The 15,864-nt window shown below is 40.3% G+C and overlaps 1 protein-coding gene across 13 annotated transcripts in view; it reads right to left on the bottom strand.

Moving 5' to 3' along the window:
* The window catches only part of DLGAP1 (DLG associated protein 1), a 405,586-nt gene that overhangs the window by 9,830 nt on the left and 379,892 nt on the right, over positions 1-15,864 (bottom strand). For all 13 annotated transcript variants that reach the window (XM_085573764.1, XM_021525224.3, XM_085573759.1 and 10 more), the window contains one exon: positions 8,050-8,468. In XM_085573764.1, the coding sequence (XP_085429890.1) occupies positions 8,050-8,468 (419 nt within the window). The remainder of the gene's footprint in view (positions 1-8,049; positions 8,469-15,864) is intronic.

Here is a 15,864-nt window from a genome sequence, read left to right as displayed (position 1 = left end):
ATGTAAAAAAAGAAGCAAGAATGCAGAAACACAGCAGAAATGCAGACATGGCCTCAGCTGGCAGTAAAACAGTGAATCCAGAAAACAGGATTTGCTTGAGATTTCCAATGCTCAGAAAAAATCCCCAAAACTGTCTTTAAAAAAAAACAGGTTGGCATCACAGATTTATCTGATTCCTTCATTAATTTTCTCTCTTAGCTGAAACAACTTATTATCCCCAATTCTCTGGTTAACAAGTGATTCAACAACTAATTTAAATGAATTTTTAAAATATTACCTCTTCCTTAATGAAAAACATGAATGGTAGCCACTGTGTCACAATTCTCACTGTCATTTCTACTCAGAGATATCCACATTGTCCCAGCCCTCAAATAGACACAGCAACTTTTCTGTGATAAATTTACAGTCTGGGTATACAAGGCAGGTGAAGGAGGAACAGGAAAAATAAACAGATGTAGTGGCCAGCTCAAGGTGAGTGAATTGCTGGTAGAGCCTAGAAGAGATACTAGTGCTAAGCTGCCATCTTTTGCACCATCCCTTGGGCACAGTCACTTTTTGTATAAAAGATAAGACAGAGCTCCCCAGGGAAAATACTGCTAAGTATTTTGATTTACCACAATGAAAAATAAATAAACACATACATGTATACATGAAACCCCTTCTAACAAGAGTTTTAGTGTTTCATTGGTCCTGTGACTGGCTGCAGTGCTGGCTACCAGAATGCCACCATGCATTGGTAAGAGAAAGGCCTCTCCAAGGGTTTGAGTAGCCACATGCTAAGCAGACTGGCACAAATACTTGTGATAAACTGAAACTCAATACACACTTATATGAAATCTGTGTTCTACTCCTTCAAGGCAAGTGGTTTTTCCTTCACTAGTCTCAAAGCTCACTTCTCAAGGCTGTTGAAGGAAAAGTGGGATGCGGAGTTCATTTATACTTCAGACATACAAAAGAGGGGAAAGAAAGGGGGAGGGAAAAGAGTCTTTTCACTTCTTTTTTTTCCAAACCTATAGGAGAGCTCTGTGAACACACACAGAGCCCAGACTTTCATTTTGTTCTCAGAACTCAGCTCAGAACTGCCAGGAAATAGCCGTGAGCTGGAAGATTCACTAAGCAAAATATTTTCAGCATATTGCGCAGGGAGTTTTGCACACAATTCTAATTATTGTTAGCAAGGCTTGCGTGTCTAATTCTATGCGCACAGTGCTGAAAATGGACCCCTTGGTGTGTCTAGTCATTTATGCAACCCAATATGCAAACCACTCAACTGAAAGGACTTTTCAATAGTAGGAGGAGCTACTCTGAGAGCTTTCATGTGGTTCCCATTGTTATGAAAACTCTTCCCACTGAGTATATTTGGGAACAGCTGCCTCATCTGGAGTTTGGCCACTCTGACGCTTCCCAAGACTTGAGAAGGGGAGAAAAAAGTCTCTCAACTTCTTGGGATAAAAAAAAAAAATAATAAGGTGGGCTTTTCCTGGAAACCTGCAAATGATTTGGAAATCATATTCCAAGCATGAAGAAACATATATACAGCTTGTTGATGATGGATGGTAATGTGCCTCTTTCTTTTGGAGAAGAAGAGCTTAATATTCAGAGATCTCAGCAGAGGGAAAAGGAAGTCCTTGTCCTTGGCTGCCTAGTGACTGGCTATTTGCCTAAAAACCATCATCCCAGCTGACTGCGGGATGCATGCTGATGCTGTTCTCTATTGTTGCCACTTCTGCTGTAGCTGTGGCTGTATCTAGTCAAGTGTCACTGATTCCTTGCCCCTCAAAAGCAAGGGGTCTGTTAATGTGCAACTGGTCAACAACCAACTCTGTCACGGAAGTTAAGGGAGAAAAAAGACAAAACACAAAGCATACAAAAAGCTGAAAGGAATGTCTCTAGAAGACACAAAGCCTTATCAATAGCTTAAGTTTTGTTTCTAAACCCACGATGCTTTTAGTGTTTCAAGGCACAGTGCTCATTTTGCTTACTTAGTCAAAATCTCTGGTGCCCAACAGAAAGGCCAAGGTGTAGTGAAAAATCAAAAGCAAAAATAGACCAATGGATTTTCTTAGAAAAAAAGCCTGCAGGTTTGACGCCCAATACCAAGAAAATAAATGGAATTACAAAGATAATACTCAAAACAAATCAGAAAAGAATCAGACAAATCTTTAACAGCAAGGGAGTTACGGTACAGGAGGAAAAACACATAAACATTCAAATTGATATGTTCAGCTAATAGGATACAAAGAGAAAATATAAAACCAAGCAACAAAAAATCCCAATCCATAAAGATGCAATCATAATGGATTTAACACCTATATAATGTTATTCATATCTGCTTTCTGTTCCATACAGGGCTATACAGCACACTCAGCACTGTTGGATCTGAATGCCTTCCAGTAATGCATTAAGCAACGTTATTAACATCCATCATATGCTTTGCTGTCACCTCTTCCCCAGAGGGAGAAGCATGTGTACTGCAGTGTTTTGTTTTAATAGTTTGAATTTTTCCCTTTTTTTCCCCCTTCCCTTCTTGCTTTGACCTATCTTCCTTGTAAATCCAGTTCTCTCCTGTGACATTTAAGACATGGACAATTATGTCTATTTTTGCTGTGTTTGAAGAACTTATAGCAATTTTGATGGAATTCAGCTAGCGTGGCATACCTCCTCACTATTACTGTTCTTATCTAGGAATCACAGAATATTATTCTAGAACAGACACATGACAGTGAATATCCTTGTGTCTTTAACCCCCCCAACATGTTCTTCTTTTAAAACATCCTTGAAACTAGACTTGGATTTTGTGCTGTTCAAGCAGTAAGTTCTTGCTTCTCTTGGTTCTAAGAATTGCATAGGACCTGTTTTGAAATTGTGGAGCTCTATGTGTTCCTCTCCTCCATGTCTTCATTGGAAAAGAAACAGGAAAACAACAAAATAAAAGAATTGTGAACACAAGCAAAAAAAATAGTTATTGTCATCTGCTCTAACTAGGAAGGTGACTGTTTGTGTAACAAGGATAACAAAATATAGGAAAATAACAAAATCCATCTGAAGTGATGTGAAAAGTAATCACATAGAGAAGCCAGGGAAGTTTTGAGAAGGGACAGCATTATTTGGCCTTAAAATCCCAACTGATGTATTTGCATTTGAACTTTGACAGGCCCCAGGTTCTAACAAGTGACAAAGGAGGCACTTTACAACTCCTGACTATCAAATGCCCTTAACATGAAAACACCTGGTTGATAGGCAGGGCCCAAGCTAGAGAACAGAATACCAGGGACTTGCTCATTGCCCCAGGAGCAAGTGGCAGGAACAATAGCTGAAATTACAGGGACACAGCCTGACATTTGCGTTGCAGATGTTGGCTGGGCACTATGCATATGAAGCAATCCTGCCACAGAGCTGCCACAATCCATTTCCAAGCCAGGATGGACCAGCATTTTAGCCTATTCATGTTGATGGACCTACATTTAAATAATGCCAAGTATGACAAAAGCCAGGAAATTCAAAGTTAAAGCTACTGCTCAGGTCTTAAGCTCAGCTGTTAAGGAGAAAACAGCCAAATGGAACAAACTAGGGAAGGAGCAGTCCTTTCTTTGAGTCATATATACTTACAGGAGTGATCTCATTGAAATTAATAGGGCTGTCTGCATGAGCAAATGCTTCTCATTTGGTTTAAAGCCATTTCCATGTGTTCTCTGACTTACTTGGCTTTTATTAGCACATTTAATGTTTTTGGTATTTTTTTCCCCTTAACTAGATCGTTTCCTTGCTTGTGGATTTCACTTTTTGCTTTGCTAGCCTCTGGGCACTGCTAGAGTTTTCCTTGCTGGCTTTTCTTTGAGAAAACCTCATGTACTGAGAAGTCTCTTCTGGGGACAAAAGAAAACCAGAACAAGAAAAGGATGAGTTGGGCATATGGCCAGAGGCACATAGCCAGGGGGATTCCAGCAGGACTCGGCCACATGTCAGGCTGGTGCCCATCCCTCTGCACGGCTGTCCCAGCCCGCTGCAGGATGAGGATGTCTCACTCCTTGGAACAGCAGAGGCCGGGGTTGTTGGAGAAGCCCTGCAGAGGAATGGCAAATGGTTTTCTGTGCTTATGGCTGAGAGTGAGCTCATGGGTCTCTTTTTATTTTGCCATGCACAACTATTATTATTATTTCCTAAACTTTATTCTCTCGTGTCTAATCTTTACTTTTTGTGTCTTCTTTTGAAACAATTGAAACAAACCAAAACAGCAGACAGTGTATTAAAGCATTGAATAATTTGCCAGAACTGGATGAATTTGTAGAGGCTCTGGTCCTGAGCAGTGAGGTTCTTGTAGATTTGAGGTCTTCCTTTTTTCACACACTAGCCCAGAGGGCTACTGTATACACACAAGAGAGTTATAATGACAGGTCTTGTGAGAGCCTTGGTTTTCTCTTTTAGTTTTTACTTGATTGGACTGGCTTTTCTTGCCACTAAACCCACATTACACCTGACTTGTGGTGAATCAGGCCTGCTGTTTGCTTCTGATGGTTATCTTTACACCAAAGCCACAGTACAACTTCATGTGAAAGAGAAACTTCTGGAGGGGGGGGCAGGGGAAGCTTTCTAGTTCTTCCAAGAAGGTCAGTACAAACAACAGCAAAAAAAACCCCTCCAAAGACTGGTCAAGGCCATAGGGATATGTCCCTGTGCCCACTGCTGCTGGGAAAAAAAATGGTCAGAGCTGCGCAGGGAGCCAGGTCTGATGCTGCTAATTTTGTATGTAAATGGTGACAATAGAGGTCTGAGCCAAAAGTCACCAACAACTGTGGTGAAGCTATGACTACTTGAAATTTTACACAGGAGAGGTAGGAGGAGCAAGCAGATGGTTAAGGAGAAACCCCCCAAAAAAGTCAACAGTTGATTTCACTTGAGGCCTGATCCAAAGCGTCAATCAAGTCTCTCAAGGTGTTTAGCCTCAGACGTGTAACATCTTTTCATTTTTTTATGAGAGCCCTAGAGTTTGTAGCCAACTTCCCTGTAACTGCAAATTACACTGAAATAATATCCAAGTATGTTAGCTTAAAGTGTGAGTGGTGCTCATCTGCCTGTCACACATGCTGCCTCTTTATCAGAAAATGATTTCAGATAAAACCAGAATATACCATACAATAAATAATTCATGGCAGAAGGGAAGCCACATTTCTCTCTATATTGGCATTTCATCGTGCAGCCGCTGAACCACAGCTTGTTTTTATACCGAGCAGCAGACTCCATTTCCCAGCTAGAAGCATTCAATCCCATCTGGTAGATCCATTCCCAGCTAGATAATACCCTACGTATCTATGTAACATACAAGCTACTGTCAAACAGCAGCGAGCCGTCTCCCCGAGACAGCTGTTCCGCACAAGGGCCGCATTGTCTGGAGGAAGCGCGGATCGTTTTACGCGGAGCGCCGGGGGGATGAGCCCTCTGTCAGCTGCCATGGCATCGAGAAAACCTCGCTCATCACACGTTCTCGTTATTTTGTTATCTGGCCAAACACATGGTGGGGATGTCAGGTTGGAAACAAAGGATGCATTCCCTGCTCTGGTTATGTTTCATTAGGAAAAGCAAAGTAAACGCACCTCTTCTTCTCCTTTCCTCTCTCTCTTTAAAGTGTATAGATGTATGAAAAAGACGTTTTTCAGAGCAGGGTTTGTAACAACCAGGCTTTTGTTCCTGGCACTGTTGAGCGGGCAGAGTGGCCCCAGCCATATGCTTTTCCTTGGCACCAGGTAGAGTGGGACGTGCTGAGCCACAGCAGAAAGCCCTGCACAGCCTCTGTGGGAGGCAGCTGCCACGTGCCACAGCAGCTGACAGCATCACTCCAAAATAAGTACTGCAACAGTGGCTACCAAACCCAGGTGACCCTTCTCCTCCTGCCATTTCCAGTGACCACAAAAAGCACCAGGACACCAGGCACATGCCAGCTGTGCTGTGAGGAGGCATTGGCAATAGCCAGCCTAACCATTTCCTTATACTCCCCATAATTGACTCCTCCCACTGATTGCTCAAAGAGACCTTTAAAACTGTCTTATATCAAAGACACCAAGACACTGAGAGAAAATTCTGTACAGATATGCATTTTCTGCATCTATCAGCCTCGTAAAATTCACTTCATGTTCTTTTCCTACTACTTTATTGGTGCACCAACTACCTTGGTGCACAAATAAAACATTTATAGGTTTTTCCAGTATTATCAGTTCATAAAAAGACAGAATAGTTTGGGTTTGAGAGGACCTTTAAAAATCATCTAGTTTCAGCCCCACTGCCATGGGCAAGGACACCTTCCACTAGTCCAAGTTGCCCAAAGCCCATCCATCTGGCCTTGAACCCTGGATGGGGCATCCCCAATTTCCCTGGGCAACACCGTTCCAGTGCCTCACCACCCTCATCATAGACTATGCTTTCCATATGTCATAAATTGTTATGACTTATAAAAGTTGTGTGTTACCTCTTTGTTATGTGTTAACACTTCTTTTCAATCTAAAATCTCATAATTCACAATATTTATTTCTTCATACTACAGAAACAACAGCAACTCTTTTATTCTGATACATGTGTGAAGAGATTTTTGAATGCATTGATAGTGTTAGTTAAAAATGAGATTAAAATTCTAGAACTTGGGCAATCTGGATCTGCTTTTAAGGTCAAACCTTCCATACATTTTGTTCAGAAGAAATTGTTAGCCTACTATATAACATAAATCTTATAGAAATATAAAACCTTTACATAATTTAAAATTCAGGTTACCGTATACTTGCCTTTAAAATCAATTTCCAGTTGCTTACAATTTTGTCTGATTTTGACTATCTATATCATACCTTTTCATTCACTGGGTTGAATGGACAGTTCCAGCAGAAACAGCTTATGCATTTCTAAGAAGTTTTTTTCCAGTGTTAATTTCTTTCATAAATCAAAACCTTTACAATCAAAATAATTAAAACATCTCTCTTCTTGAGAGGAAAGGTTACAAATTTTTAAGAAGCAATTCTGGAGCTGAAGTAGTAGTCCTTAGTAGAAACTAATTTGGGGGTTGGAAAAATATTACTTTTATATCCAGGAAAATATGCTTAGGTGTGCCTAAATTATAAAAACTGAATTCTCTATAAGCAGCTACACCTTATTGTTTCCCAGAAGCTCACTTCTAGAACCTGGAACAACTTTCTTGCAAGGAGCATGTTCATAAGCTCACAGGTTTACCTCTGTCTAAAGCTGACAGCTTGCAATAGTACTGCTCCTTGTAAGAGAAATAAATGGAAAAAACCCTTCTATTTTTACTGGGAGAAAAAATTTCTTAACCAGGAAACACATGCTCAGCCCTTCTGCCCTAATTAGAGTGAACAAATAAGATGTGAACTACTCAACCCTCAACCCTTCATTACCCAGAGTAATGAAGTTTACTAGACATTCCTGTTACCTTACAGGTAGGTTAATATTGCTGACAGGGGTGACAACTGAGATGTCGTTTTCATGTGTGTGGTTTTTTATCACACAATATAAAGAGCTTCTTTTATTGGGATGGGCAAAGCAAATGAGAATAGCAAGGGAGATGTAGGGAGGCTGGAGAGAAGAGAGAGTGAGGAGACAATTCGGAAGCATAAGTGAAATCTCTTTCAGTAGGGAGAAACATCTAAATACTTCTATGCCAATCACCATCTGAAAAGGCAACTGAAATACGAATTTAATTAAAAGGAACTACAATCTGTTAAACTATATTGTAAAGTTATGAGAAGTAATTTCAAACAGAAGAGTTAAGAAACATCAATACTACAAGATCCCTAACCATACTCTCCTCATTATCCATTGAAGTATGCAATCCCAAAAACTAATACCACTGGAGTTTCAGAAGCTCCGAGCATTTGCATTCCCTGTCAGCTTTAATAAGGATTGTAATATACATACATACAGTCCTTTTGAGAATCACAGCCATAGCTTCATTAGCTAAGTAAGAAAGAGCTCAATACAGAATTCACTGGAGTGAATTTGACCTATATTAAATACTTCTTTGCAGTTGTAATATTAGTGTGCATAGTTACTTACTGTCTTCAGGTAAGTTGTTTTCACGTTCTTCTCTCTCCATCTGTTGGCACCAACCCTCCATACGATCTCTCTCTGCCTGAAGTAGCTTCAGAAACCAGTGGCCATCTCGCGGGCACACTGACCTTTGAACAGCCTCCAGAGGATCTTCAGTAATAGAGTCAATCCATGGGTCAGGAGGAGGTAAAATTGACGGATCAAAATCTGTCTCAAAGTCATCATCCACTGCACATGCATGGTAATGGTTTCCTGACCCTTGTATACTAACGGTAGAGGTGCTTGCGTCTCGGGAAAACTGTCTTGATATTTGTCCAGAACATGTATTGTCCTCTTGAGGGTCAATTATTTCAAAGTTCTCATGGAAATCCAGGTCTGCTTGCACAGCTGTTGTTACACTATTAGATCGTGTAAACCTGCGAAAGCTTTGGAGAGCACAAACAGAAAATGTTTAGAAAGTTTTTTCTAGGTAATTTGGTATGGAAGGACATACTAAGATTCTGCCTCTCTTCCTAAGCCTGGCAGTCACTCCTCTCAGCGCTACACTCATGTAAAAAAGGTGTCTTTTTTCTTGAAATGATCAGCATAAGCTTTTTTTCTCATTGCAAGCAAACAAACAAGCATCTCTCTTTTTCCATGCAAGCTCACTGTTTATTGAGACAAGGACCTCTAATTGTTATGTGATATTACAAAGCCAAAGGCCAGGCCAAGAGAGAGCTAACAGTGCCAGTAGCTCAGGATTTTAGGTTACTGATTAATGAAAAGTTAAAGGGGTCCAATTTTGCAGAAGTGATTTATCTTTCAATTTTTAAAACTTGCACCCCTTTGAAGTTACACATCCAAACTCACAAGCTACATTTAAAAATCATACATGTGAAAGCAGTAAGATAATAATACCAATGAATCTACTACATATGTAATATTATACATTCCATTTATACAAAAAAGTACTTTTAACTCAGATAAATATTTTTATTGTTTCTTCATATTTACTCTTCATAATTATGTATCTGCCATCTCTCACAATTTTAGTGCCTATTGCCAGCATCCAGACATTCTATTTTTCACATTCAAACTTCAGTTTCAAAATGATCTCTTTTTCAAAGCTAGGACTCTGCCTGTCTGTGTTACCCTCATTGTGATGGCTGCTCTCCTGTAGGCACCTTCCTCTCACCTTGCAGAATTCTCCTCTGATGGGGCATCTGAGGGTGAAGGCACAAGCAGGGGAGAGAGGAGGTTTGGGGGTTTGGGTTGGGGTGGGTTTTCTTTATGTAAAAAGCACTTTGGATAGCAGTCTGAGGCATCTGACTGAGAAGGCTGAGAGAAGAGGAGCACAGAGAAGTATAAGGAGTGAAAGACTGATGCTGTTACAGGAGGTGGTATTGAGAGCCTGTTTGGTCAGCAGTGAATTGTGGAGGATATGACTGGAAAACAAATGAGTCAGACTGCTGTCTTGTCCCATGATGAAAAAGAAGGTAGAACCATGAACTAATTAACAGAGATGTTTCTTAAATCATTCATATTTAGTGTTCAAGATTAACAGTTTTGAACTAAATAGGGACAGATTCCCATCTTCTCTTACAAATCCAGAATGCCTCATGCTCTCGTACAGACAGTAGTTAGTCTCCAATTTGTTCTCAATCTCATGTCTACACTTGAAACTGGTGTTAGGACCCATTACCCATTACCCATTACCCATTACCCATTACCCATTACCCATTACCCATTACCCATTACCCATTACCCTGTGATATTTTGGCTGTTTTGCCATTGACAGTTCTGGTTTTAGTTTGTGCTCCACCAGCAGTGAAAATGCTGAAGAGATGGAGGAACTGGATGCTGGACACCATTTCACTTCCTTTCATTTATATTCTACCTTCCACTGAAGAACAATAACCAGTTAGACAAGTACAACTGACAGCAAAATTTCATCAAGCATGTTTAGTCTGCAGCTGGTGAGTGAGCAGATGGAAGAATACTGAGGGAGAATTTAATGTCCTATATACCTGGTGCATCCAGATAGCTCAGGAAGACTATAGCAGACTTCAAGGAGGATTGTAATTGATCCTGCTGATAGAGGAAATTAATGGCTGTTGATCTGGGGCTTTGAGTGGAGCAGAACAAAGCAAAACTGGAGTTGAGAAAGGTCCTCCAAAAAAAAAAAAAAAAAAAAGCCCAATTCCTCTCCAGAAGAAGGCTTGTTAATTAACATCTCAGCTATACCAATCCCAGGAAAACTTTAATAATAGATTGTATACATATTTTTTTAATAATCACAAGCATTTTAACATAGTGCCTGCTGCTTGCAGCTCTTTTTTAACAGATGTTAGTTAAGTGATACAAAAATCATGGTTGTACCACTGTAGTTGTGTGTGATATGCACCAGCAAACCAAAAAATAAAGAGTGCGCAGAATTCTTCAGCTTGGTAGTATTTACCCTTTGGAAAGCAGAGAAAAGCATTTTTTAATGGACTGAAACAGCAGAAAAAGTTAGAAAGGGAGGACAAGGGTCACTGGGGAGGTGGAATCCCTTCCATAGGAGAAAAGGTTTAGAAAACCTGAGGAGGATTAGGAGAGATCTATGAAATTCTGACTAGAGGATGGTTCACCATTTCTCTGAGTGCAATAACTGCAGGGAGGAAGGCAGCCAGTTGCAAGGCTCAGAGGTCTAAAGATCTACATCTAATGAAAGGAAGCACTTTTTCACACACTAATCACACAATGTGTGATTAAATTAGGTAAAAATAGGTTAAAAGAGAACTTGATCAAATTCACAATTACACATCTCATATTTGCCTTGTGAAGTCCCTGAACAACAGAATACTAAATTGGGAATGTCTACTAGAAGTAGTGCTTAGTTCACACACTTTATACTTAACACACTCTCCTTTATACTTTTCCTAAGTATCTGCTACAGGCCCCTGGCAGAGAAAAGCTGTCATACTAGTATTGGTGATTAGAAAGACACTAGCATTAGGCTTGCATTACAGTGAAAATCTATTGTCCAATCCATATTAGTTGTTTTAGAAATTGCTTTAATTTGACTACCAACCTGACAAATCCCTTATCTGCATTGAAATACACAAACACACACATACAAACATAAACACACACAAGAACATGTGTGCCCACACAGGCACATGCTGACTGAGGATTTCTCTTTAGTCATTTAGTCAGGATTCACTGAGAGCCAAGGCATTAGTACACTGTGTACTTTTCCATACCTTCCATAGCACTGGTGAGAAAAGCAAATGTCTTAGTCCAGGCTTGCTCCTCTCCATGTCCCTGACTCCATGTCACAGCCACAGCCACCTTCTGCTTTCTCCATTGCCCTAGACTCTGACACTCCTCTGTTTCAGATGACCACTTGTGCTTTCAGTTAACACCCTGGCTTTTCAGTGTACACCAAAACCCAAACTGAAAGCATCAAGGTCTGCTTGACAGGAGGATGTATTGCTGGAGGCTCTATGTTTCAGTCTTTCAGGAGTGTGCTTTTACTGGGTTCAGTATGAGCTAGTACCACCAAAGCCAGATTCTGCTTTACAAATGAAATAGAATGATCTACTTTTTTTTTTTTTTTTTTTGCCTTTGTTTTATCTAAATAATAGTATGCTACAGGTTTGCATGACAGTTTCTTGGCACTGGATTATGTAAGGTATCTGTCTTCAAAAGAAAAAAAAAAACTTGGCAATAGAATATACCATCAGTTCAAAATTAAAAAAAAACTTCCAAGGAAATGTATTTTGAATAAAATGGAAATGTAGGAAGGCACTTACTATCTGCCTGCCTCCAACTCATCTATATAAAATGCCTAATAGATGGTAATTTGAGTCTCTGACACAGCTTCCTCACTCACTTCCAGGGTTTTTTACTCTTATTAAATACCATTTGTGTCCCACATGAGCATTTTTTCTTTGCTCTCAGTTAAAACTCCATATTAGAGGAGAGCTGTTGAAGCTAATGATAAAGTTTCTGCTACTTCTACCACATAAAACATTCACAAGTCTACCTAAAAAAAATGATAAAAGTTCAAAACAGATGTTTGCTGCTTCTTCTTCTTTCAGGCTTGGCCCTTTTGTACTCAAGTTGTGCCCTGCAGGCACAAGGTGTAATAATTACATCTTCAGAGAACTGCAGCAGATATCTGGCCTAGGGTGCAGAAAGCCATGAAACCTCAGACTGGATAAACCAGTATGGAGAACAACAGAATGATGTGTTTTGAACAACAACAAGGTCACTTGTTGGCATTCAACTCTCAGCTTCTAAGTCTTTGGCTTTCTTTTGCAAAACATGTTTGCAATTCAATTTAGATAACTTAATACCTTCCTTAAAAAAAAAAACTCCAAACCCAAAACCCCAGAAAAGATCTGAATTTCAAACTAACTGATGCATGGTCAATCTCACAGGTATTTAGGTTAAATTCAGCCTTACTTTACCAACTGACTGTCCTCCTCCTTGGTGGTGGGCTTCTCTGCTAAGGTTGCAGCTGCTGTCAGCAGAACAAAACAAACTGCAGAAGGAATAGCTATAGTACTGTATTTCTAATGGCAGGAACAATATTCCTGCTTCAGCTCCATTCCTTGCAGCTGCTCATCTTTGTTCATCACATTATTTTAAGCTAATTGGTTTATTTGTTGTTTTTTACCATCTCTTGGCCTTTGCATTGCAGAGCAGATGCTGGCTGGAGCAATCAGCCTCCCTCCAGGGCTCAGTCTGGTGCAGGGAGGCTATTGCCAGCCAGCAGGGTGTGATCAGAAATTCATGGCCAATTCTTCCAAGGCCAGGCTTGCAGCAGCCCACCAGCTGGCTGGGAGCCAGAAGGGCTGTAAGCATTCCCTTGGCTCACAGGCAGCTGTGTCCAGAGAAGATTGACCCTGTCAGAGCCAGGGCTGCTTTGCCTTTTGTGGACCAGAGCAGGAGTTCCTCCTCCAGGCATACACATGTTGGGAGGTGATGTGGGGAAGGAGTCCCATCAGGATGGGACTCACCAGAGGATTGGGTGTGGGTTGCAAGGCACAATTAAAGGTCATCTAGTCCAACCTCCCTGCAATGAGCAGGGACATCTTCAACTAGAGCAGATTGCTCCAAGCCCTGTTCAGCCTGACCTTGAATGTTTCCAGGGATGGGACACTTAGGACCTTCAGAATTTCTCACTGGAATGGCTTCCACCATGGAGAACATAGCCAGAAAATGCTGCTGAGAAAAGTCATGCAAACAGTTCACAGAACCACAGAGTATTCTTAGTTGCAAAGGGCCCAAAAGGATCATCAAGTCTAACTCTTAGCCCTGCACGGGACATCCCCCAAATGTCATGTCACATACTTCCTGCTTAGCTTATCCAAAACACAGACTTGAAAGGTCTAAAGAGTGCAGTGTTGAGAAATTTGAGTTAGAGTTAGGGAAGAACACCAAAACCTGAGCATTTTTTGTTGGACAGTAAGTAATCAAACGCAAAAACTGACAGGAAAAAACATGAAAAATATGAGTTTATAAAGTAACAAAATCCAAAAATGTGAGTTTTTTTTTTTTTTCTTGGAGGAGACAGCACAGGGTTTTTGTTTGTTTGCTTTATGTTAACATATTGCTATTTCAAATTATTCCACTTTATACCATATCAAGAGGTGTGCTGTGGTAGTATGTACTTTGTGTATCTTGTGGTAAGACACACTTTTGTGCATGAAGATATGGGGGCACCTTCCTCAGTGCCTCAGAAAACAGAGAAGAGGGAGAAGGACCATCTGTCCACTGCAGTCTCTTGTGGCAGTGTTCTTCCGCCAGAAACTACTATTGTTTCAGTATTCAAAAATTCTTGTGATGGCAAATCAGGCACAGTTACCAGCAGATGGTACATCTAGAACAATGAGCAAGACCATTTTGGAGGTGAGAATGTAATAGGAGATCTTGGGGCAGGCAAGATAAATTGCAAGAGAGACTAAAACTGATCACAGAACTATGGGACTGAAAAACCCTTGTTCAAGAAGAATGCATGCTAATTGTTTTTGGCAGAATAAATTATTTCTTTTTTGTCCTCTTCAGTAGAACTGGTTGACTTTTAACAACTCAAATATCTTCTCTAAGTGAGGAGGGTAGTCCCTTGAGGTCAAGAAGAAGTTACAGGTAGGCAAACAGAAATGGACAGAAATTGAAGTGCCCTGAGATTGCATGGATGAGTTACATTAGGTGCACTTTTCAAAACTGCCCTGGAAGGAAAAAGGGAACAACATTTTGGTTAGGGTTTTGTCAGCATCATGGGGAAAGTCAGGTGAGAGATAAAAGATTAACAGCAGTAAGATCATGTGGCTGAAAGAAATGCGTACTAATTTCTCTCCAGGAGAATGACTGGACAGAGTTCCTCTATAAATGCTAGAAATCCCAGAGCTGCAGGTAGGGAATGGGTCTGAAAAATATTAGTGAGACCCAGCAGCATAAAGAACTGAGGATGAGATAAACAGCAGCAATGGATCCAGTTGTAATGTGGTCAGGTAGCAGGAAGCACATTTATCCTTTGAGCAGTACAAGAGGAGGACTGAGGCATTTGTCTTGGCAGGAGGCCCATGATAGAGAAAGTGAAGGGCCAACAAAAGGTCTGAGGTGATGGAAGATTGAAGAGAGAGGGCTGTCCTATGAAGATGCTCTGTTTTTGAATTACTTAGATCAAGAAATGGAGGCAAAATGTTTTGCTTACCTGGTCTGAACACAGAAGAAGGAATATTTAAAAGGACATGAGGAGGTAAGACTCCCTAGTGTGAGAATAACAATCATATGAGGTGAAGGAAAGAGGAAGGGAAGAGCAGGAAGCAAAGAATGAAAGTTGTGGTAGGCTTTTGGTGCATTAGGCAAAGAGCTTTATTGTTTTGTAACAGTGTAATTAATAGCTTAGACTGTCAAGGAAACATGATCAATTTACTGTATTTATCCTTCCTGCTGTGTCATTCTTCTAATTTTACATTTATTTAGTCTTTCTGGAATATTTTTAAAAACATAATTTCTCAGAGATTCAGCTAAAAAGGGCTTTTCTTAGACTTTGCAGATGTTACGGTGCAGGGACAGTGAAGAATGTACTGTATTTACAATTCTATTCCTGCAACAGATAATCAATACACTGTGCTCTGATGTATTATGGAAAAAAAAAAAGAGTATTTGTGCCCAACTGTGATGATAAGCCCTTTGTGTCTTGAGTGCACTCATTTTCTAAGGATTAGGGGCTGTCCTTTATCAGCCAGTTAACTTTTGAAAGTCCACGATAGATTGCTGCTCCAAACAGCAGCAACCTCAACTTTATCAGCAAGGAAACCCCCAAACACTGCTGTCAGTAAGTAATGCAGAAATATTGCTTTTTCAGGGCAGACTCTCACAGGCAAATCTTACCTTTTCCTCTGGAGCAATAAAAACTGCTGTAGAAAGAGGACTTTGGAAGCAAGGTATTTACAAACAGCCAATTCTTTCTTTCTTTGCAGGGAGGGGGAGGGTTGGCTTTTGGGGTAGTTATTTCCTTTGTGCCCAGGCTGAAGTGAAATGGTCCTTCAGCATCCATTCTAATGTGTTCATTTATCTAGTGCTGGAAGAGTTGAGGGTAAATGGGGCTAAGGTCTAACACATAAAGAAATGTCTGCCAGCAAGAGATGTTTTAGCAGGTTAATGAGGAACTTGGTAACAGCCTAGCAGGGTCATTGCAAAATCACATTTCTTTTTGCTGAAATCACTTTAGTCTTTTAAAACCACAGGAAAATACTCTGCTATTTTACTGAGAGATTTGGTTGAATTGAAAATAGTGTAGATACACTTGCTATTTTTGAGTAATTTTAGTAGATGTAGGAAAAA

The sequence above is a fragment of the Lonchura striata genome, chromosome 2, assembly GCF_050655825.1.
Source record: "Lonchura striata isolate lonStrDom1 chromosome 2, ASM5065582v1, whole genome shotgun sequence".
NCBI classification, from domain to species: domain Eukaryota; kingdom Metazoa; phylum Chordata; class Aves; order Passeriformes; family Estrildidae; genus Lonchura; species Lonchura striata.
The sequence above is the reverse complement of the archived record's forward strand: the minus strand, read 5'-3'. Positions and strand labels throughout refer to the sequence as shown.